This window comes from Macrobrachium nipponense, chromosome 25 (assembly GCF_015104395.2).
Source record: "Macrobrachium nipponense isolate FS-2020 chromosome 25, ASM1510439v2, whole genome shotgun sequence".
NCBI classification, from domain to species: Eukaryota; Metazoa; Arthropoda; class Malacostraca; order Decapoda; family Palaemonidae; genus Macrobrachium; species Macrobrachium nipponense.
Genome location: NC_087214.1, coordinates 36743329 through 36768521, shown reverse-complemented (window position 1 = coordinate 36768521; position 25193 = coordinate 36743329). Strand labels below are relative to the sequence as shown.

At 39.3% G+C, this 25193-nt stretch overlaps 1 protein-coding gene and 1 pseudogene across 1 annotated transcript in view; one reads left to right on the top strand and one right to left on the bottom strand.

Moving 5' to 3' along the window:
• LOC135199043 (uncharacterized) overlaps positions 1-8831 on the top strand; it is a 30649-nt gene extending 21818 nt beyond the window's left edge. Inside the window, exons 7-11 of the mRNA XM_064226960.1 lie at positions 4202-4577; positions 4876-5011; positions 5614-5857; positions 6850-7091; positions 7701-8831. Coding sequence (XP_064083030.1) covers positions 4202-4577; positions 4876-5011; positions 5614-5857; positions 6850-7091; positions 7701-7997 — 1295 coding nt within the window. The 3' untranslated portion in view covers positions 7998-8831. The remainder of the gene's footprint in view (positions 1-4201; positions 4578-4875; positions 5012-5613; positions 5858-6849; positions 7092-7700) is intronic.
• Positions 8832-9182: 351 nt separating this feature from the next.
• LOC135199379 (serpin B9-like) lies at positions 9183-16131 on the bottom strand (annotated as a pseudogene).
• Positions 16132-25193: the final 9062 nt, after the last annotated feature.

The window sequence follows — 25193 nt, the reverse complement described above, 5'->3', positions numbered from 1 at the left end:
GTAAGAGAGAGAGAGAGAGAGAGAGAGAGAGAGAGGGTCCTGAAACCTTCATTGTCAATACAGATGTATACTTATATTTTCTACTTCTATTGGTTTAATTATTGGTTTAAAAGGGGCGTTTTAAAAATGAACCTCTGATTTGCTGCCATGTACCATTTTCATGGGGATTACTCTTACCTAAACAACTCTTTTTGTTGTGTTGGTTTAAAAGGCCTTGACAAAAAGGCGTAGTAAAGGGTTTTGTCCTGTTGGTTTAACATGTGTTATCATGTTGGTTTAAGGGGCATTGTCATATACATTTAAAATGTTTGTCATGTTGGTTTAAAGGCCCTTCTTGCATTGGTTTAAAAGGTCTTGTTGTATTGGTCACAAGGGTGTTGTCATATATGTTTAAAAGGTTTATGTTGGCTTAAAGGACCCACTCACGTTGGTTTAAAGGGTCTTGTTGTATTGGTTTAAAGGCCTTTGTCATATAGGTTTAAAAGGTTTGCTACGTTGGTTTACAGGGCCTACTCGCATTGCTATAAAGGGGTCTTGTTTGTATTGGTTTAAAGGGCCTTGTCATATTGTTTAAAGGGTCTTGTTATGGTTTAAAGGTTGTTGTCATATTGTTTAAAAGGTTTGTCATGTTGGTATAAATGGCCTACTTGCATTGGTTTAAAAGGTCTTGTTGTATTGGTTTAAAGAGCATTGTCATATAAGTTTAAAAGGTTTTTAATATTGATTTGAAGGCCTTGTCATATTGGTTTAAAGGGTCTTGTTATATTGATTTAAAGGTTGTTGTCATATACATTTAAAAGGTTTGTTATGTAGGTTTAAATTACCTACTTGCATTGGTTTAAAAGGTCTTGTTGTATTGGTTTAAAGGGTGTTGACATTTACGTTTAAAAGGTTTGTTATGTTGGTATGAAAGGTCTTGTCCTACTGGATTAAAGTCTCCTATCATATTGGTTACAAGTGTCTTATAATACTGGTTTAAAGGGACTTTTCTTATTGGTTTAACATCCAATTGGTTTAAAAGGTCTTACCACAATAATTTAAAGGTTCTTGTTGCGTTGGTTTGAAGGGACCTCTTGTATTAAATGATTTTATCATATTTGCCGCAAATAGTCTCCTAATTAGTTTATGTCTAAGATTTTTCGCTAACTCGGGAGTAAGCCTTACAAACTACTTTGTTGGTTTTTTTTTATAGCTGTTGTTGTTGTTGTTGGGGGAGGGGGGGAGGGGGGCGGTAAGAAAAAGTCAGTGGAAGAGCCTAAAAAGGTCCGAAAAAGCTGTTTCGCGTTGAGTTAAGGATACAGGAATTTTAGTACAGGTTATTCATGATTTATTTATTGAAGAATGAAAATGTAAAAAATTAAATAATGTTCATGTTAGACTTGCACCTTATTATGATTTTTCTTTTTTATTTTTTTCCTTCACGAGAGAATTTTTTATTATATTTTTCAAGTTAATTTATATTTCTGATTTTTTTTGTGAGTTTCCATAATTTTTAGGGGAATAATTGTTTATTTGGATTTTTTCGAGTGAGTTCCTTTACTTTGAGTGAGTTGTTATTTTCCGAGGGATGAGTTTTTAATCTTTCTTTCGCGAGTTTTTCGCGAATATTACATTAACAAGCTTTGGACAAATGTGCAGGCAGATATATGGGTGAGTGTTTTGCGTGTTTTGGGACGAAAGAAGGAGACGAAGAAGAGAAAAAATGGCGAATAGAAAGTCAGAAGGTCAAGATAATAAAACTGGGTTGGAACTGATTGCAGTAGGTAGTACCTCGCCTAATACATAGTCCTTATGTGAGGGCGTGCCCTCTAGTCCCGATATAGGGTATATATATATATATATATATATATATATATATATATATATATATATATATATATATATATATATATAATATATGCATTAAGCTACAAATGTCCTTTAATATCCAATTCGTTCTTCTTTGTCAATTATCATATTATATTTTCATGTATGCTAACCGAACGAGAATTTTTTTTGTTGGTAACAATTTTAGTCCTTTCGTGGGTTCGAACCAGCGCCCAACGGACAGAGGAGAAATCAGGACTTCAGTGACGTTATCGACTTGACCGACACCTATTATTATCAACTAAAAAATTCCCCTTCGGTTAACTTATATGAAAATACTATATTAATTCTGAGGTAGAGCGAATTGGACATTAAAGGATATTTCGGTAGGTTGTTAACTGCTAACATATTTAAATATGATATCGGGAACTAGAAGGACCACTGCCCTCACATAAATACCAATGGATTATTGACCAAGGTACTGCTTACTTCGATCAGTTCCAACCCAGTTTTATTATCTTGACCTCCTGACTTTCTATTCGCCATTTTTTCTCTTCTTCGTCTCCTTCTTTCGTCCCGAAACACGCAAAACACTCACCCATATATCTGCCTGCACATTTGTCCGAAGCTTGGACAAAAACTCGCGAAGAAAGATTAAAAACTCGCTCGGAAAATAACAACTCGCTCAAAGTAAAGGAACTCACTCGAAAAAATCATAAAAACTCCGTGAAAAATAAATGAAAATTTACACGGAAAAATCATGAAAACTCACTGAAAATTAAATGAAAATGTACACGGAAAAATCATGAAAACTCACTGAAAAATAAATGAAAATTTATTCGAAGAAATCAAAAAGCTCTAAAATATCAAAACTGATTCCCATAAAAATTATGGAAACTCACAAAAAAAATTACAAAAATATAAATTAACTTGAAAAAACTATAAAAACTCTCTCGAAGGAAATAAAAAAATGATTCGAAAGAAAATCACAATAACACACTAAAGAATTTAAACTAATGAGGAAATAATAAACAATCACTCAAAAAAAAAACTCACTCAAAAACCTATAAAAAAACTTACTCGAAAGAAAGAAACGAAAATTCATCCCCACAAAATAATTGAAAAACAAAACTTGTTGAAAAAATACTAAAAAAAAAACTCATTAAAAAAATGTAAAAAAAACTCACTCGAACAAATCACTCAATCGAAAAAATCATTAAAACTCACCCAAAAATGTTTTTAAAGAACTCAATTGAAAAAATCATAAAAACTCACTCAAAAATGTTTTTAAAGAACTCAATGAAAAAAAATCATAAAAAACTCACTCAAAAAAAATCATAAAGACACTTGAAAAAAAAACTCACTTGAAAAAAAAACTTACTCAAAAAAAAAAATTAATCAAAACAAATCATAAAAACTCAACTGAAAAAATCGGGAAAAAACAAAAACATTAAAAAAACAAAACCTCATTTAAAGGATAAAAACTCACAGAAAAGAAAAAAAATAATACAAAAATAAAAACAACCCTCTTGAAAGAAACAAGCACTCACTCAGGCTAGGATTTGGGGGTCATAGGTCATTTGAGGTCATTGAAAACGGTTAGCCGGCCGAGCTGTCCGACGTGGTCCAAATATTTGCACTTATAATTAGGGGGGGGAGGCCCCCCTTCCCCAGGGAGAGGGGAGGAAAACCCCCACCACCCGACCCTCTTGGCCCCTTCCCCCAAAACAGGAATGAGGAACAGGACGAGTCAGTCATAAATATTTTTCTTTTTCTTCTTCTACTCTGAACTGGATAAGCAAGGAATACTTGGGGTTGGTTCGAGGAGGTAACTCTCGTCATAAAATGACCTCGAAAAAGTATAATCCTTTACCTCTGGTCATAAGTTGGATACCTCATCGAGATCATCTCAATCAAAAAAAAGAGGGCATGACCTCCATGTAACCCTTTGCTAACATGGGAAGGCCTCGTCGAAGTAATCCTTTGCAAAAAAAAATACGACCTAGTCGAGGTAATAATCCTCGAGGGCTGTCATGTTATAATAAATTCATTGTTCGATGAATGAGAGAGAGAGAGAGAGAGAGAGAGAGAGAGAGAGAGAGAGAGAGAGAGAGAGAGAGAGAGGCTCCACCTAAACATACAATCCACAGAGCGTCCGTGAGAGAGACTGAGAGACAGAGACAGAGACACAGGGAGAGGGGGCAGGAAAGGGGCTTTGGGTAAACAAACAATCCACTTAGCAGCTGAGAGAGAGAGAGAGAGAGAGAGAGAGAGAGAGAGAGAGAGAGAGAGAAGAGGGGGGGGGGGGGGTTGCCTTTACCTAAACAAACAACCCACAGAGCATCTTTTGAAGAGACGACTCCTTATCTCCCCTACCTTTGACAGATTTGAAGAGACTCCCGCCACAGCTTCCCTGAGGAAACAATGAAGTGGGCATATCCAGGAGTGGGCCCTCTTGCCCTTCTCCTCCTGCTGGGGATCCTATCCCTGGCAGGAGGCCAGTCAGAGCAGCTGAAATGCCCCGCCACCCGCGTCATCACTCTCTACCCGGACCTCTCCAAAGTCATGGACTTCCAGGTGGACCTGTTCAAGAGGTTGGTGACCAGGACCTGGGCCGGGAAGAACTTCCTGATGTCTCCCTTCAGTGTGTGGTCGGTCTTCACCTTGGCATACTTCGGGACGAGCGGCCAGACGCAGGAGCAAATGGAGGAGGTTCTCAGGGTGTCTGACAAGTCCTCAGCCTTCCACCTCTGGAGGGAGTTGGATGCCATGTAAGTATATGCAGAATTATGCTCCGTTCATTTTTAAGATGGCCGTGACGTTGGAGCTTTTATTGATGAAAAATCCTATGAGCCTCATTTTGCCTTAGATAGGAGGAGGAATCCTCCAACCTAAGAGTGAGGCAGAAGCCCTTGGCATCTGCTTAGTGTGGGAACACTTCAAGACAGCTTATGCGAAGGTGTTAAGCTTTAGAACACTGACTAAACTGTTGATTCGGGGACATAAATCTTTGTATGATTTTTCAGTCAAAGAATCTAATGTTTACGTCACCGTAACACTTTCCTATAGGTTCCATCCTGAAGAAAAGGAGTCCCTGTTTGAATTCACTACGGTCAACAAAGCATACTTCAACGAAGACTTACAGATCAACCCATTGGCAATGGATCTGCTGCAGAATGAGATGTCTGCATTCAATTCGAACAATGTAAGTTCTCGAGATTTTGGGGGTCTGTATCTCAAGGAATGTAAGCTTTTTTAATGTATTTTGTAGTGTCCATTTTAGATTCAAGTCCTTTTTTGTGTCATTTGCAAGTTCTTATTCACATGGAAACTAAATGTACAGGCAGTCCCTGGGTTACGATGGGGATTCTGTTCCTAGAGAGACTTTGTAAGCCGAAAATCGTTGTAAGCCGGTACATCATCAAAAATCCTAAGAAAACCTTACTTTTATTGCTTTGGGTGCATTAAAAACTATGTAAACTGCATTCTTATTGCATTTTTCATCAAAACACCTTCAAATATTGATTATTTTGCATTTTTGGAGTCATATTTCTTCTGCCAGATCAGCGTTGTAAACGTCGTAACCCTGGAACATGCGTCGTAAACCTGGAAATAATTTCTGATAAATATAATTGAAAAGCACGTTAACCTTGGAACGTCGTAAGCCGAATCTGTCGCAAGCCGGGGACTGCCTGTAATACTAATATAATTATCACAATTCTGCCAAAGAACTATTGCGTCCTGGGTTGGTTTATCCTAAGGTTGTGCCTAGAAAGACCCATAGACTCTATTCCAAATTGTTTCCAGCCCATGGGTGCCGTTCAGGAAATCAACGGCTTTGTCTCTAACGTCACGCAAGGAAAAGTCAAGGAGATAGTGACGGTGGGAGACATGGGACTTGCCCAGATGGTGCTCGTGAACGCGGCCTACTTCAACGGTAGATGGACACATGACTTTGACGCAGACGACACGGCTCCTGGGGCATTCTTCATCGATTCTATGGCCAACGTCACTGTCGACATGATGCACAAGACAGATAGGTTCAGCTACGGTAGGAGCCGTTTGGGAGTACTCTTTTATTCACTCTCCAACATGGCCACCTCTTTGGTATATCTTACCTTCTTAATGAATGTCAACTGAATCATCAGGGCATTAAGAAGTGTTATTACATTTGCTCTGTTTATTATTATTATTAATATTTATCAATAATTAATTTACTGTCCAAATTCTGTAGCAGATCTAGAGTAAAACCACTTGGATGAATCTGGCAAAACATTGAACCCTGCAAAGTTTGATGGCGTAGCTGACCTAACCCAGTGATTTTACTGTATTTATATCTAAAAACTGAGTAACTTCTTAGACTGATGTCAATCCCTATACAAATTAGGTTGAGGAGGCCAGGTTTAATTACTCATGGGACCTGAGTAAGGGCTTGACAACATTTGCTAAATTCATATCAGCCATGTTGATACCGAAGTGTCTTGAACCTTGAGATCACTGGTTTAACATCTATATTTGTTATCATTTCCAATATTTGTATGATCTTCAATTCAAAATACTATACTAAAATTCATACTAATCAAGCCAAGATGGGTACTAATAATTCAAATAACTTTCCTTGGAATTGTAGCTGTGATGCCAAATAACTGTGTCAATCAGTCAATCCATAAGTGGGCAGAGAGAAGTGAAATAGGAGTAGAGATGATAAACGTAGAAATGATGGTCAGATAAAGCTAAATAAATGAGAAAATGGGGAAATATACATATATATGTTCATCAAACAAGAAAGTCAAATGTACACTAAGGCCAAACGTACACTCAGGAAAGTAGGGCACAGTAGCACAATATCTTGAAATAGAATGACAACTCATTGAAAAGCTCATCATTTTCAAGAATCCAATAAAGCTAAATAAAAAAGAAAGCAAGGAAACAAACATCAGTTAAAACTAAACAGCCAGACACAAAGTCAGGAATAGTACGGCAAAGTGACACAAAATCTCGAAATATCTTTATCTCTTTCTCTTTCTCCTTGCCTCACAAAAGGGAGCTCATCCAGCCTCGGTGCTCGAATCCTGGGGGTCTACTACAAGGGGAACGACATCGCCATGTTCCTGGTCATGCCAACGGAGGAACACGGACCTGTCGAAACACGCCTGGACACTCTGCTCCAGCACCTGAACGGCACCGTCCTCCGCTCGCTGATGGCGAACATGCGAGTGGAAGTGGTTGACTTGGAGATGCCCAAGTTCAAATTCGAGATGGGAATTCACGGAGAGATGCGGCAGGTAAGGAGACGATGAGACTGGGTGACAGTTTAGCGTAACACTGAGATTCTGTAGTACAGACACCGCCCTGCTTATGAACATTCAACTTGCAAACATTCAGTGATACACTCAAACAAGATCGCAAATCAAACCTACGTTCAGAGTGCTCCCTTTGCCACCCGTAATTTCAAATTTTGTTTTGTGTGCCTATTCCGTATATACAGTGCTGTATGTACAGTTGACTGTGCTTCAGGATGAAAAAATGTACAGTATATCATACTGTACTGAAATAGGCATGAAGAGTACAGTAACCAACTTACAAACAGATCATAACTCGCTTGTAAGTAGGGTGGTCTGCATGTTACAATGAATTGTCATAGTACCTTGATAGACACTTCATTGTAACATAGCACACAATTGAAACTGCCATGGTATGCACTGCAACAATTTACTGTAACATACCACAGAATCAGGACATTACAATAAGCTGTCACGGCACCGTGACAATTTACTGTAGTGCGACAAGACAAAGCGACAGTTTAACGTAACGTCCTGATTCTGTGGTGTCACATTTGCCGAGCAACTCGCTCCATAATCCAGTAACTAACGAGTCACTTCACTTCCTTGCAGGCACTGGTAGACATGGGCATGACCCACCTCTTCAACAAGACGCTGGCTGATATGAGTGCTTTCACGACCTCTAGCCAACTGAGCGTAGACAAGGTCATCCACAAGAACCACATTGAGGTAAACGAGTATGGCACGGAAGCAGCTGCTGTGACCGGAGCCATCAATCCCCTGATTGCTCCAACTCCCGTGACCCCTGTCCCATTCCACTGTAACCAACCCTTCCTCTATCTCATCTTTGACAAGAGGACAAAGAATGTGCTGTTCGCGGGAACTTACAGAAACCCAGCCAAATTCTAGACTGGGCAGATAACGTAGTGACTCTTAAAACCCATCTGACTTTGAGACTCGAAACACTTCCCGACATATTTATTGCTTATTGGAGCCTCTGCTTAAAGACTGTAAACTTTTACCAGTTTACAGCCCTGAATTATCCTAAATGGATCCAGCAATGTATTTCTCTATAGCATAAAAATATCTGCAACAAACTCTGGAAGAATATCCTACCAGTTTAAGTAAATGGATGCATTAGGCAACTGCTGCATGTCTTAGGAATCAAGCCAATTTTTTCATTGTTTTTAGTGAGACAAATGACCAAATTTTTACACGCTGTTCCACCTTCATATCTTGTGTCAAAGAGTAATTCACCGTAGGCCGCAAGAAGGAATTTGCTTACTATGCAAAAAACAGTTCAGGGAAACATTTGGCAATCCTACACTAGGTGAAAGGGGTGTGGCTTCTGTCTTAGCATACAATCCATACAAAGGATCGCCTCATATTTACATCCTGTCCTGAAACACTTCAGGAAAGGACCCTGCTTGCTTTGCGAAGTGTGCTGAAACAAGCCGACATTCAACAACCAACGAGTGACTCAGGACTTACGGCTGATGGTTACTGATAAGGCCGTCACCCTTGTTACTTCCGTTGATAATTGCGCTGCTTTCGTTCAAGATACTGTTAATAGCTGTTGATACTTCTGTTAAATTTGTTGTTGATTCTGGTGCACCAAATGTTTAGATGGTTACTTATCAATGCTAGTATATTTATTGTTATTGTTGTTGCTGTTAAATGTTATTTTCACTAAGATAAGAGGAAATTTATAATAAAAAAAATAATTCTGATCTTGTAAGACAAGTGGTAGTGTGATTGACAACACCAAAAGATGAATAACTTTTCACTAGCATAAAGAACCATCCTTAAAAGAATGGTACTATTCTTTGGCTTCCCCATCAAGTCTTCTAAGACTCCACAGACACAATCCTACAGTTAAACAGATCTGAGATCTTTTACTAAATTTACCTTTAACATAAGGAGAGTCTGCCCTGAAGATTGTTAGGAGGTTAAATTCACACTGATGGCTACCAGCTTTTGAATTCTCTCCCTCTCTGCATGTGTGTGTGTGTGTATGTGCTTCTGTGTTCCCTTATCTTATTCGTCACTGGCTGATCCCCACATACATTTCTTCACCGAAGGAAAAAGAACAAATTATTAGAAATTGGAGCTTTATTTGTCATTAGAGTAACAAGTAAAATAAATAGAAGTTCAACAGCATAAACAAAGATGATTATTAAAACAAGAGTATAATGGAATTCTAATAAACAAACTCAAGACATAAATTAAACCAACAATATGTAGTTTACAAACAAAAACTACTTAGACCTGCAGACTATTTTGAGAGTATTAAAACAATCGTGAAATACTCTTGATCTCTAAGTCATGTTAGGTAGGGTCAGGTCAATTTAGGCTTCACCTGACATTTTCTCTGAGATACAGCAAATGTTTAAGAAGAATGACTACATTAGTATTTTCAACCTTTGATTTAAACAACACAAGAAGACAGTTATCACAAAATATAGTTTTAGCTTAAAATGTGGTTCCTTAAAGGGAACTTTAACAGCTGCTACCACTACTGGAGAAAATAAAAATGATTTTTTCACCTTCTTCAGTTATGGTATTTAGAATACACATACAAACATGCATACAAACATACACACAAGTCACTGAGGGTCAAAAAGAGATCATTAGGTTACGAAAGACTTTCCAGCCTCCTGGACAGACATTTTGAACTCCCATGGAGAGAGAACTTAGAAGTCTTAAAGATTTGGATGCTTCATGGGTCTTTGACGGCTCCCTTGGAGAGGGCACCGGGGCCCTGATGAGGACTTACAGGCCCACTGGGTCTTTGAAGGTTCACAAGAAGGCACTGCAGTCCTAATGAGGATTCATAAGCACCTTGCATCTTTGAAAGTCCTGAGAGGAAGGCTGTGTGGTGGTGTTCCTACTGCAGATCTACAAGCCCCTTGGGTCTCTGAAGGCTCCCATGAAGAGGATGTTGTTCGTCTGAGTATCATAAATGATGTAAACAAAAGGTTCATTGCAAGCAAACAGGGTTGGTTCAGAGCGAGAGTAGAAGCTCACCAGGACAGTGGCTGCGGCTGCTTCGGTGCCTTCTTCGTTGACTTCCACAAAGGCTTTGTGGACGGTTTTGTCGACACTCAGGCCACCGTAAGCTGTGAAGGACGTCATGTTGGCCAGTTTTGTCGAAGAGGTCAGCGATGCCCAAGGTCTTAAGGGACTGTAGGAAGAAGTTAGAGAGACATGTACTTCACAGCCACTTGTGGTAAACGGTCTAAGAATGACAATATTACAGGAAATCTTATGAAATTATATGGACAAAACTTCAGAAAAGGTCAGTGATGCCAAAGGTCTTCATAGACTGTAGGAGGAGGTTAGGATGGTATGTCCATTGCAGCTACTTGTGGGAAATATCTAAGAGTAATACTGCTAGTAAACATTATAAAATTACACAGACAAAACTTCAAAAAGTTTTAAGGAACTGAGGGAGGAAGTTAAAATATGTACTTTACATCTACGTACTTATGGAAAGCATCTAAGAATATCAATATTAAAGGAAAGTTTATTAAATCATACAGACAACTGAACTGAACTGACCAATGAGGGCTGAAACAGAAATTGCCAGTAAAAGTTTGAAAGGCGTAACAGAGGAAAACCTCAAAGCAGTTGCACTATAAATCAACTGTTAGGAAAGGGTGAAAAGTAAGATGGAAGAAAGAGAAATGAAAGGAGGTACAATAAAAGAAACAAAAGGGGTTGCAGCTAAGAGCCGAAAATACGCTGCAAAGAACCTCAAGTAATGTCTACGGATCATACAGACAAGACTTCAAACACCTTGAGACCAATTCCTTACCATTACTAGCTCGTCCTTGACTTCCACCTCGACCTTGAACTTGGGCAACAGCACTTTGACGTCAAGACGCTGCAGGTTCCCAAAATTCAGGGCTCGGCGGAGAGTGGAGCTGCTGAGGCTAGAGACCATCCGGGCAAAGCCTGCCCCGTCAGCGGGGACTTCAGAGGAAGGCAGGAGAAGGAACATTGAGACAGCGTCGCCAGCGTAAGGGAGCTCAAGGATTCGAGCGCCTAGCTCCTCCGATTCACCTGAGGAGCAAGAACAAGATGAAAAAGGAGAATGCTTATTCCGGTTACTGAGGGTACGTAAACTTTGCTCTTCCCGATTCAATTTTCACAAGATGCTTTCATTATATTCTGAGCTAGAAGGAAATTTATTTATTGCATTAAATTGAACTGAAAATAGAATTAAGGCTAAAGGCCAAGCTCAGGGACCCCTATGATGAGGTTATTCAGCGATGAAACGATAATTGACAGTAAAAAGGTTTGAAAGATGTGACGGGAGGAAAACCTTTAGCAGTTGCACTATGAGTCAATCATTAGGAGAGGGCTGAGGAATTACTGGAGTAGGTTCTGTGAAACCTGGCATAACAGAAAAGGTGAACTTTGCCCTCTTGAACAGACCTCTTTTCTTGAGCTGAATTTATCTGTTGGTTTGTCTGTTTTCCTTATTCCTGATTTAAATGTCTTTAAAATTTCTATTCTCTATGTTTGTATAATAATCACAACGTTAACAATGAGCTTAGGAAATCATTCACTAACCATAAAGAAAGCTGCCTTCTTGAGACATTATTGCCGTGGGCACCGTTTCCTTTGGCGAGACGTGGAAGTCTCTCATGAGGGTCTGGGAAGGATCGAATTGATATCTCCACGAGCCCTTGAAGAAGGCAGCGTTGACCAGTACCATCTGGGCATGGTTGAGGTCGCCTGGGGTCACGACGCTCTTGATTCGACCGCTGGTCGTCTCTGATACGAAGGTGTTGATGGTGCTGGCTGAGGCTGAGGTCTGCAGGAGGTATTGAGAGAGAGTTGGAGGTTAGCAATAAGACACATAACAGCCTACCTGGGATGGTGAGGTTAAACAAGCAAAAGCATATCTGAGGTTTGTTGGGATTAGCAAATACATATAAATAAAACTCTAACAGAGGTGAACCAAACAAAAACTTCTTTAAGTTTTCTTCTGAAGATTGAAAAAGAAACCCACAAAATCACTGTGAAAATTACCATAGGATGGATTTTAAAAACAGTAGGCTTATATAAAAAAGCAATAAAATCAGTCATAGGAGGGTAGTAGAAGGAGCACTCATCAGAGAGATTAAAGTAATAGAAGGAAACAAAGGTTTTACCTCAGAAGATCCCATAAGCCAGATCCCATAAGCCGAGCTTTGATATTAAAAGAAGCTAAGATTGACCCTTCTGACCTGGAGTTTAAGTTTTCTGCCCAACAGACTTTTGGTGACCACTCACTTACCACAAGGGTTAATCCCACTGACCATCAGCTCAGGATAAGACTACTGGGCCTTGACCCAGGCTGATAACCTACACATCTCTTGAAAATGGGCCACAGATAGGGCCTGAAAGTACTCGAGTGTGGAGAAAAATAAAATGTAAACACTTATAAGTAAACACGTTATTCACGGTGATTTTGTGGGTTTCTTTTTCAACTAACAGAGGTGTTGGTAGCTATTCTGGGATTAGCAAATAGACAAAAGCCTACCTGAGGCATTAAATGCAGTTTGAGGTTTGCAAATAGACAAATAAAAGCTGCTCAAGGGAGTTGAAGCTTAGGAAATTGACAGCAGCATTTGATGTTAAGAAAATTCTTGAGGTGAATGTAAGGTCACCAGATTTATCGAGGGTTTTCTGAACTTAACAAAGATATAAAGGCTAGGTGGAGTTGTTGATAGGAGCTTAGAGTAGCAAACAGACATAAAGAAGAGGCTTTAACAAAGATACCATTCTACGTACATCAACAAGGCTGAGGGGCTGAATTTCTCCCGGGAGCACATCCGTCAAGCAGGATCTAAGTTGAACGCTGGTGTCAAAGTAAGCTCTGCTGGCCACCCTGAATGTGTACTCCTGGGACTTCTGCTGCCTTTTTTTATACCTGAGGGTCGAATAAAAGTATTACCGAATGTGGGGACTGTTCTTGGTTCAACTGACAGCTGTTGACATGGATGATATAAGAATTAAAATAGATGTAGATTTAGGAAACATGTTTAAAACCATTTAGTTAGACTTACAGATCTTCCAGCGACCTCCAAAGCCTGAGAGCTGACAGTTTATCAGAGACATTCAGCGCAGCTTCCAGCTGCCTTTGGGTATTGCCCGCCGACCCAAAGTAAGCCAGCGTTAGGGCTGTCCAGATACTGTAGGGGGAGAAGAAGAAGTTCTTGCTGGGGCTGAGAGGTGACAGCTGCTTGAAGAGACTCAGGCTAAAGTCTGCAACATTGGAGAGATTTGTGCTGACGTCTGCGCTGACGGAGGTGTCCTGGATGCTGTCGTCGGGTGTCAAGCACTGCGCATGGATGCTGCTAACAAAGGCCAAGAGGCCTACTACTGCTGCTGCTGCTAAGAACCTCATGGTGGAATCCTTACGGGTCAGACAGGGCAGCGGGAGGTGCTCTTGTAGAATGGCAACCGAAGTTTTAGCACCGAACTGCTTTCTGAAAATGGAGGAAAATTTGTTCATACAGACGCTTCTGGGCTTTAAAGCAATAAGTCGAAACCTCGCTTATCAAATACATTACAGATTAGTAATAAAAATCCTATTGCACTGACCAGTATGGAACTGGAATTAGCGTTTGATTAATACAAACACACACATACACACACTATATATATGAGTGTATATCTATGTGTATATATATATATATATATATATATATATATATATATATATATATATATATATATATATAATATATATATATATATATATATATATATATATATATATATATATATAGATATATATATATATATACACACAGTGGTAACTCGACATATGAAAGTCCCAACTTACGAAAAATTCAAGTTACGAAAGCAAATATGAAGATTTTTTTTGCCTCTGCATACGAAAATAATTCAGGTTACAAAAGGTTGTTGCTGTAAAGTCCCGAGATTCACCCGGGTCGCTGAGAACAATTTTAAAACTCGCACCCTGCCAACTGAGTAGACTTGCCACCATCCTCCCACTCTCCCATTGATTCCTGATGCTAGTCACCGCCATAAGATCCTGCTCTCCTATTGGTCAGCATCTCTTCCATCGTGGTCTACATAAAGGCGTTCTTATTCAGCCATTGCTTCGCACCAGAGTTATCATATGCACGTGGAATTCGTTCATTCACATATGCGATTTTGTTTGTTAACGTAAATTCATGTTAGTGATTTCGTTGTACTTCTTTATCATGTTGTGTGAGAACTTAATTAGTATACTAAATAACTTAATTACGTACAGTATATAGTCATGGGTCCCAAGAAAGTTGCTGAAGTTCACGGAAAGAAGAGGATGCTTTCTATGCAGACAAAAATGGAGATTATCAAGAAATATGAAGCTGGCATGTGGTTGAGTGTGATCGCTAAGGAATACAGCCGAAATCCGTCGACGATAGGCACCATCCTTAAGCAGAGGGAAGCCATCAAAGCAGCTACTCCTTCCAAGGGCATGACTATTTTGTCCAACAAGAGGAGCCACGTGCATGATGAGATGGAGAGGCTGCTTCTTCTATGGATTGAGGACAGAGAAATCTCTAGCGATACGATAACCGAGACGGCAATCTGCCAAAAGGCCAGCACTATTTTCCTCAATTTGATTGCCCAGGCCGAAGACGACGGCAACCCCAGACTTAAAGGCTTCTCGGGGGTGGTTTGATAAATTCCGTAAACAGACTGGCATCCATTCGGTGGTGAAGAAATTGAAATTTTGTAAAAAAAAAACGTAAAGTATAAAAAAGTAAAAAAAAATGTAAATAAAAAAAATAAAAAAAATTAATTATAAGTTTTTTGTAAAGTTAAGTGTTAATGTTTTTGCGCCATTTGTTAATGTGTTTCGAAAAGTTTAGTGTTAATGTTTCCTGACATTTTTTTATGTGTTTCGTAAAGTTAAGTTTACGTACAAGTTTTCTGCCATTTGTCCTCCTCCTCTGTCACCACTTTCTGAGATCGCCTCACTCGAAAGGTAAGGTTCCACATTTTACTACATACGTACGTATGTACGTACAGTATTTCTTGTATACCATGTACAATAATACACTTTATATACAGGTATGTAGTACATATTAGTAGTATATATGTAGTTTAAGTTAGGTATTGAATGGTCCACATTGTTGTATTTCATTGTTTATTGGTCAATTTAGCTTTATTATAAAATTTACTGGGGTGTTTTTGTAGGGCTTCGAACGAATTTGGCAATTTACATGTAAAATGCGGTTCAAGATACGAAAAACTCAGGTTACAAAGGCCACCTCGGAACGGATTAATTTTGTATCCTGAATTCAGTACCACTGTATTACACACACACACACACACATAATATATGAAGATAAAAGGCCCCCCTCAAACACTATTTGAAAACGTTGCGACCATATATATTTCAGGCACTTTATTCTCTACAATATGGACATGGTATGCCACAGGAGAGTGAGTGAGTATATATATATATATATATATATATATATATATATATATATATATATATATATATATATATATACTTACACTCTAAAACTTATGGGTTACATCACTAGTACATCCTGATCTAATCTGTCACTTCCTGCAGGAGGAGGAGCAGAAGGAAAACACAAACAATGGAACGATTGACAGGTACTACGCCCTATACACCTCACCCGTTACCACCTGCTTCTCAAGTGTCTTAGTGTTTCTTTGTTTCTTTGTTACTTTGTTTCTTAGTCTGTTTTTTGTGGCTTAAAACGTGTTGGTGGTCGATGTTTGGGGAGCAATATGATGGTTACTTTTCTCAAGTTTACTTGTTTTAGTTTTTTTCAATTTATTTATTTAGAAAAAGATTCTTTCTAGTAAAGTTGTGGCTGCTTGTTGTGTGTATATTATATGTGTATATATATCTCCCAGATTAAACGATATATATAGTACCCGTTGGCTACACGACCTCAGCAGATGCCAATTAGGACTTAAAAATGACCCGAAGGGGCGTAGTATAGTTCTGGCAACTGAAGGTTAATTTCTAACACTATTATCACTGCTTTTAGAGAGGAAGGAAGAACGACACACGTCCACCTCTTACCACTTATCAGGGGCGACTGATGACGCCTTGGCAACCAGTCAGGGCTAATATATGCATCACTATTTTCCTATTGTCAACCAATGGCGGGACTTTCTCTAATGGACCGGCCGAGTGAGAAACTGAGAATACGTATTTCATTTTTAATTTTTTATCCAGCTCGACGAGTCACCTTCAAGTTAGGCCACCCGATGGGTAATTAGTAGAATTATTCGGGCACGTGTTACAATAATTATCAGTCGTTCTGTAATAATGGTAATCGTGCAAAATAATGATAATGATAATTAACTTTTGGGTAGATATAGCTACATTGTCAACACTTGGTGTTACGTAATTTCGGGTGAGTCCAGGCGGGACAGAGTTTCAGACGATGCAAATTCGACTGCAGGAGAGAGAGAGAGAGAGAGAGAGAGAGAGAGAGAGAGAGAGAGAGAGAAATTTTTTAGAGAATATATTACACTCAAAGATGCTTTTTATACATTTTGGTGTGTTGGCTGTGTGTGTGTGTGTGTGTGAGAGAGAGAGAGAGAGAGAGAGAGAGAGAGAGAGAGAGAGAGAGAGTAAGCATTCCTACTTTCCTACGCTTCAGGAATAACAACTACGTGTTTTCAAGTCTACACAAATATTTTCCTATTGGCTATTTTTTCCAGTTCATAGAGAGTGGCTTAAAATTTTTATAGGTGGTCTATAAACATTAGAAATATTAATGACCATTTTGCTATGTAATATATAGCAAAAACCTATAAGGCTATCCCTATAGCCACATTTAATTTGAAACTATCAATTTGCATTTCTGAAAATGAAATAGGAAAAAAGTTACCTTGTAAATTTCAGTTGATAGAAAGTGGATTAAGTGTTATAGGTGGTCTATAAACATTACATACGCTTGTCACTACGAAGCCCCCAGATCCAGCTTCGAAGAAATATGAAGAAATCAAGATGTCAGGGAGTGAGAAATGAACCCGCGATACCACAATCACGACGAAGTTGGATCTCGAGGCTTCGTAACGACAAGCGAATCCCAAAAATGAGCAAAGAATTTGAGAAGTTAAGAGGGCATTGTGGCTATTGCGAAGCCTTGAGATCCAGCTGCAAAGAAATATGAAGAAATCATGATGTCCGGGAGCGGGAAACGAACCTGCGATACCATAATCACGACGAGGTCAGGTTTCTCGTTTCCGGACATTTTGATTTCTTTCACATTTCTTCGAAGTTGGATCTCAAGGCTTCTTAGCGACAAGCGTATCCCCAAAATAAAAGAGCGAAGAATTAGAGAAGTTAAGAGGGCATTGTGGGTAAAAAGGACCAGTAGATTCTAGTACATTTGTAATGCCTATATCTCAACCCACTAGAATGAACTAGGAAAAACCAAGATTAAAATAAAAATAAGTAAAAAAATGCACAGAAATTTCTTCGGCGCAATCGAGTTTTCTGAATGAAACTCCCAGCCACGGCCCGGTGGTGGCGGTGGTCTGTGTTGCTCTCACCTGCATAATCATGGCTGGCTTTAACCTATAAATTAAAAACTACTGATGATAGAGGGCTGAAATTTGGTATGTTTGATGATTGGAGGGTGGATGACCAACATACCAATTTGCAGCCCTCTAGCCTCTGTGGCTTTTAAGATCTGACAAAGAGCAGCCAGACAGACAAATGGCCACCTCTATAATAGTGTTCCTTTACAGAAAACTAAATAAAAAGAAAAATTTTCTTTCAAGCAGACAAATCACTCTCAAGCGGCCGAAGATATTCCCCCAATCAGGAATCTACCCAGTGAGTGATCTGGGTTTTCCCGTCCGGGCACTGGGTCGGTCTATGCCCCCGGGGGGCATATGAGAAACCAGTCTAGAGCGTACCCAGGTGCTGCTGGTGGAGTCTGCTGCCTGCTGGTGGATATTGCTACTGCTGCTACTTTGTAAGGAACAAGGCTTATCCAAAGCAGAGCTCGGAGTGTTAGAAAAGGAGTATTTGTTCTGATTCAGACTATCTGTCAGAAGCCAGGACAGGAATGAGGGTTGGCAAAAATATTATTATTTATTAAAAGGCAGATAGAAAGATACATCGCTACTGCTACTTCGTAAGGAAACAGGTGCTCAGAGCAGGGCAAGCAAATAGTCTGTCACAATCCAGAAATTTTATAATTATTATTATTATCATTAATAGACAGATAGATACATAGATCGCTACTGCTACTTTGTAAGGAACCAGGTGCCCAAAAACAGGGCAAGGAAATGAAAATAAGTAGTATTTTAAAAATCTAGAATACTACTTGCCTGAAGCCATCATGGGAAGTGATTGGCAAAAACATTATTATTATTATTATTGGAAAAATAAACACATAGACATACAGATGGATAAAATGACGTACAGACAGACAGACAAGACATTCCGTCACACGAAGACTCAGAGAGAACAGATCTTGCTTAGTACTCTCTCTCTCTCTCTCTGACACAAAATGTATAAAAATGCTTTTACTCACTTTCTCTCTCTCTCACACACACACATGCACACAAACACACACACAGTCTGTCTCCCTCATTCTGATACAAAGTTCACGATACTTTCTCTCTTTCTCTCTCTCCTAGTGATAAGTGAGCACACGATATCTCTTCTCAGGTTGGACTAGAAGTCTTTGAGACATCCTAATCCTAGTAAATCTCTCTCTCCAATATATATATATATATATATATATATATATATATATGCGTGTGTGTGTGTGTTCATGAAATTAACCATGACGTCATAACCCATGGTGATGACGTCATCAGGTTCCACGCAGTTCCTACAAAGCCTATTGGTTCTCAACCTTTTCCACTCCATTCCCCCCTTCATGAATTCTCAACATTCGTGTGGCTCCCCTTCATTTTTCTCCCAAATCCCGCTCCGACAAAAAAGGTAAAAAACAAAAAATAAATAAATAAAATGTTGATGAAGAGAACACCCTTGCTTTATTACGAAGTTTACGGTCATAATTATCTTATATTTGATAGATTTCTGTGGTATGCTTAACTTACATCACTAGACTACAAAAACCTAGCGGACAATAGCAAATTTTAAATTTGGTTGGGAAAAAAGTTCAATTAACCTCTGCATGTTTTATCACACATCAGTAGGAAGGCTGATTTTGTTTCTGTTCAGTCAGCTGAAGAAACGGAGGTTGTGTCACTGACAATGCACATCTCATGTCGGGGTCCACATCCGATCGGTTCCGGCTCTGATTCTTGATTTGTAGTAGGGTGGCGAAGGAGAAACCAGATTCACATAAATAGGTAGTTGAAAAAGGCAAGAGTAGTCGAAGTCCATAGGCAAGAGTAGTCGAAGTGCATAAGCAAGAGTAGTCGAAGTGCAAAGGAAAGAGTAGTCGAAGTGCAGTCTCACTGACTTTTGGATATGACTGATGCATCGAACACCAGAATACATTCAGAGATTTCTCTTCATAGCGATCTTTGGCAGCAGAATCATGTTTGAGATCAAGGAACTCGTCCTGAACATCATCACTGGGAATGGTAGTCATATCAAGAGTGCCAGAGAGTGGATTCCTTACCAACTTCCCTTCTTCCTCCTCGAGTTCTGGGAAGTACATAATATTATGAAGTTCACTTTCCAAGGATCTCAGATGCTGAGTGATTTCAGTTTTAAGTAATGGGTCCAGCAGACTTATCTTCTTCATTCTCGTCAAGGACAGCTGAAAGGTTTTCAAACATGGCAACATTCCCGGCACCGACTTTGGTAAGAAATCCACGATGACAGTCCATCAGGCGAAACACATTTCTTTCCTGGCCCTGTAGCTTCAGATTCAACCTATTTAGCTGCGCAAATATATCTGCTAAATATGCAAGACGTGGCTCCCACTAACCCTCATTGAAGTGACTTAACAGTTCATCTTTTCCTTGCATTTCCAGGAGCAATTTAAGCTCCCCCGAAGTTCAAACACTCGATTCACAATGTATAATTTGCAACAGCCCACCATAAACCTCCTCATATTACACCTTGCCAAACCACGACCATGGCTGTACGCAGCAACGAATAGCGTGACGTCACAGTGACGTCACAGCGTGCCGGAGGAGAGAGACTATCCCCCTTGCGAGTTTCTTGCGAGAGAGAGAGAGAAATATGTCTCACTCGCTCCTTCCTCTATTCCGGATGTGTGTGTGTGTGTGTGTGTGTGTGTGAGAGAGAGAGAGAGAGAGAGAGTCGAAGGGAATTCCCAGATGGGAGAATTCGGGGTTTTCTGACGGTTGGCAATGAGGGAGACTTAGATAGATTCAACTCTGTTCAAACGCACATCTATCTAACCCCGAGCAGCTCTAAGCGTGCGCACGCGCGTGCGAGTGATAGATAGCTATTTCTAGCATCCATACGCACGAGTGTGCACGTACTCGCACGCCACAGTAGACCGGAAGGTGAACGCGCGCACGAATGGCCGCATATATACAAAGAGAGAATGGACAGTGAAATCAGAATGGATTCTCGGGTTACGAGAGAGAGAGAGAGAGGCCTCATATAAAAAATAAACAAGGTTTTAGAACACAATAATAAACAAGTGAAGTAACAATGACGTAAACAAAAGCAAGAAGACACAGGAAGTCGGTTGTCATTCGAGATATATATCAGAAGGTTCGACACAAGTCTGTATTATGCTACGTTGGGTTCATTTTGTAACAAAAGACAGGCGACAACGCTCGTTATTTTAAGAATATGACACAATCTCTAACCCTTTCCTGCGGTCTACACATCCGGTAGGGTACTATAAGCACTAAAACTACTATATTACTTTAATACTACAATGCTACTAGTTGAATTAATAATTATAGTTCTGGTTTTACACTTTTATATAAAAAAAAATAATTTTTTTAAGACTTGACACAATATGTAACCCTTTCCTGTGGTCTACACATCCGATAGGGTACTATAAGCACTAAAACTACTATATTACTTTACTCCCACAATGCTACTAGTAGTATTAATAGTTATAGTTTTGGTTTTTACACTTTTATATTTAAAAAAAACAAAAAAAATATATTTCTTAAAGATTGGCACAATATGTAACCATCTCCTGTGGTCTTGACATCCGGTAGGGTACCATAGCTACTAAAACTACTATATTACTATACTTCCACAATGCTACTAGTAATATTAACAATCATAGTTTGATTTTAACATTTTCATATTAAAAAAACATAAATTATTATTTTTTAAAGATTTGACACAATGTAACCCTCTCCTGTGGTATAGACACCCAGTAGGAGTATATAGCTATTAAAACTACTATATTACTTTAATACTACAATGCCACAAGTAGTACTAATATTTTAATTTTGGTTTAACATTTTTATAATAAAAAAACATCAATTATTATTTTTTTTAATCTGACGCATTCTGTAACCCTATTCACAGAAGACGAAGAAACCTATTCATATGGAACAACCCCACCAAAGGTGCCACTGACTTGAAATTCAAACTTCCAAAGAATATCACGGCCTAGATAGATAAAATAAATAGTGACACAGGTGGGGGGAGGGGCATGGTGGCTTGTGTTCGCTCAAAAGTGGTTTAACTAAATTCCCACTCACCCCACTCCCCCGCCCCACCCCAAACCACAAATTTGGGAGCTTAACTTAATCTCTAGATATGGGAGACACTACTCGAAGATTAACATAATCTTCTGATGAGGCTGTATCAAGAATGTATGTATGCATATATGTGTGTGTATACATATACATATCTACACACCGCTTAAACATGACTTTTACACACATCAGGAAGGCACAGTATCTACACACACCCATCTTTTACACATATCAAAAAGGCAAAAGCAAATTCAACTTATGTTTCCAACAATCTACACACTCACCCTCACACCTAATTGGAGAAACCCACTTGAATCAATTGAATGACTCAAATTCTCAGGAACCAAGTGACGTCACCGTGACGTCACGGGATCACTGAGAGGGACAGTCGATGGAGTTCCCATACCTCCTCCTCCCTACCCCGCACCCCCTTACGACTTTATGAATGGAGTTTCGTGAATGAATGAGCTTGCCTACTCTTTCTCTCTCTCTCTCTCTCTCTTATATAGTACGTGAGGTGTGTAGCCTACTATTGATTTATTCATGAATGAGTTTCAAGTTAATTCATTTATTGTTTTTAATTCAGTGAGATGGACGAATTACGTACTCAACCTCCTCGAGGTCGCGTACCTCTGGGAGGAAATACTTAAGAGGGAAAGAATTACCTATCTAACTCCTCTAAGTCGCCTACCTCTGGGAGGTAATACTCAAGAGAGGAAAGAATGAACTATTCAACCTCTTCGAGGTCGCCTACCTCTGGGAGGTAATACTCAAGAGAGGAAAGAATGAACTATTCAACCTCCTCGAGGTTGCCTACCTCTGGGAGGTAATACTCAAGAGAGGAAAGAATGAACTATTCAACCTCCTTGAGGTCGCCTACCTCTGGGAGGTAATACTCAAGTGTGGAAAGAATGAACTATTCAACCTCCTCGATGTCGCCTACCTCTGGGAGGTAATGCTCAAGAGAGGAAAGAATGAACTATTCAACCTCCTCGAGGTTGCCTACCTCTGGGAGGTAATACTCAAGGGAGGAAAGAATGAAATATTCAACCTCCTCGAGGTCGCCTACCTCTGGGAGGTAATACTCAAGAGCAGAACGAATTAACTAGTCAATTTCCTCTGTGAGGCAATACACTCCTCAGTGACCCCGGGCGTTGCGGACCAGAAGGGCGTAAAAGCCATTGGGTAATTTGGAAATGCAATTATATATCAAGAAGTGATTTTTTATTTTTTTTTTTCATTTTATTAATTCTGAAACAAAGGAATTATGATTTGCATAAATTAGAATAATTATAATACGATTAATTTCTTGGCGGTGAGAGAGAGAGAGAGAGAGAGAGAGAGAGAGAGAGAAGAGAAAAGAGGAGGAAATTAAGCGGAGAGAGAGGAAGAGGGCAGAAACTTAGCCTCATACATACAGATAAAGTATTTAACCATCTAAATGTCATAGATGAGAGAGAGAGAGAGAGAGAGAGAGAGAGAGAGTTACGTTCACCGTGACGTATACATATTCACATATCTCTTAAGATTGTGCATGACACTATACTCTACAGTATACTGTAGGATACAGTCTGAAACTGCTTACACTACTGCAGGGAAGCACTGTAATATTACTGTAAGTTGCTTATAAGCTATTGGATGGCACTGTAAGATACTGTACGTTATTGTAAGTCACTTTTTAAGTTACTGAAGTTACTGTAAGTTAATGTAAGCTACTGTAAGCTACTATTGGTCACTGTAAGCTACTATAAGTCACTGTAAGTTACTGTAAGTTACTGTAAGTCACTGTATGCTACTATAGGTCACTGTAAGTTACTGTAAGTAACTGTAAGCGACTATAAGTTACTGTAAGTTACTGTAAGCTACTATAAGTCACTGTAAGTCACTATAAGTTACTGTAAGCTACTATAAGTCACTGTAAGTCACTATAAGCAACTGTAACTAATTGTATGTCACTATAGGTCACTATAAGCCCCTTCAATTCATCCTTAACCTTCAAACAACCAAACAAAATGTAACTACTAACTTCAGTTAGGCCGAAAAAAAAGGTGTAATTATATCATTCTTGCTACATTGCAAAGGAGTGGTCCTTCTAAGAATGGGCCACTAATTAAGAAAAAATTAAAAAAAAAGGTGATAATTACAAACAGGATAGGCCACAGCAACACATCCTGAAGGATGTGACACGTCGTTTTTCAAGCGCAACTCTCGGTCCGAATTGACCCGTGGTGACCGTGGGACCCATAGCGATATCTTTTTCTCACGGCTTTCCGTGGTCTCTCTAATGGTCTTCCTGTATGTGGATGAGTTGTATACATCTATACATCTACTATCTATTCTATCTATCTATCTATCTACCTACCTATCTATCTATCTATCTATTCTATCTATCTATATATATATATATATATATATATATATATATATATAAATTATATATATATATATTATATATGTATATATACAGTGGAATACATATATTCCTCAAACATTACGAAATCGTATCCAGGATTTTGGGACCTGACCAGACCCTTTAAAACAGACTGCTTGGATGTCAAGGGGGGTTATTCCACACACACATAATATATATATATATATATATATATATATATATATATATATATATATATATATATATATACATGCTAAAAACACACTTAACTGCTTATGATGCCATCTGCTACTGCTGAGGCAATAAGCAGAGGGAATCCCTTCGCCAAACAAACACAGAGCAGGAAATGTACTGCGGCAGGCGGAGTGCCAGGGAAACCCTCCTTCATAACAATGACGGCACAGCCCTTCTCTCGAACCACAACAATGTCTTTTTGTCTTGCCAAAGACAATGGGATTTGAGTTGGAAAGTTTCCATCCTCCAGGGATTCCACTCCGCGAGATGAGTTTTATTGGGTGTCGGATGGATTTCCGGATGGGTGGTCTGGCACGCACCCAGGGTGAGGTAATGTCATAGTACAAACCATTAGCTTGTTACTTGGGTACAATTGGACATAATCTTCTTCAAACGGTAAGACAAGGTTACTCTAAGTTGACTACAATAAGGTTGGTTTAACTAGGCAAGGAGGTTCCTTGCTGGATGAGTGGTTTTCGCGCTCGGCTGCCAATACGGTGGTCCGAGGTGCGATTCTCAGCTTGGCCAATGTGGAATTGGAGGAATTTACTTCTGGTGATAGAAATTCATTTCTCTACATAATGGGGTTCGGATCCCACAATAAGCTGTAGGTCCCGTTGCTAGGTGACCAATTGGTTGCTAAGCCACGTAAAAATATCTAATCCTTTGGGCTAGCCCTAGGAGAGTTGTTAATCAGCTCAGTGGTCTGGTAAAACTAAGATATACTTAACTTAACTAGGCAAGGAATAGGTTAAACTTGGCTAGTTCTGTTGACTTTAGGAACTATAGGTATGTGTAACCAGGCTAGGTTAGGTAAAGAAGGGATTGAGTTA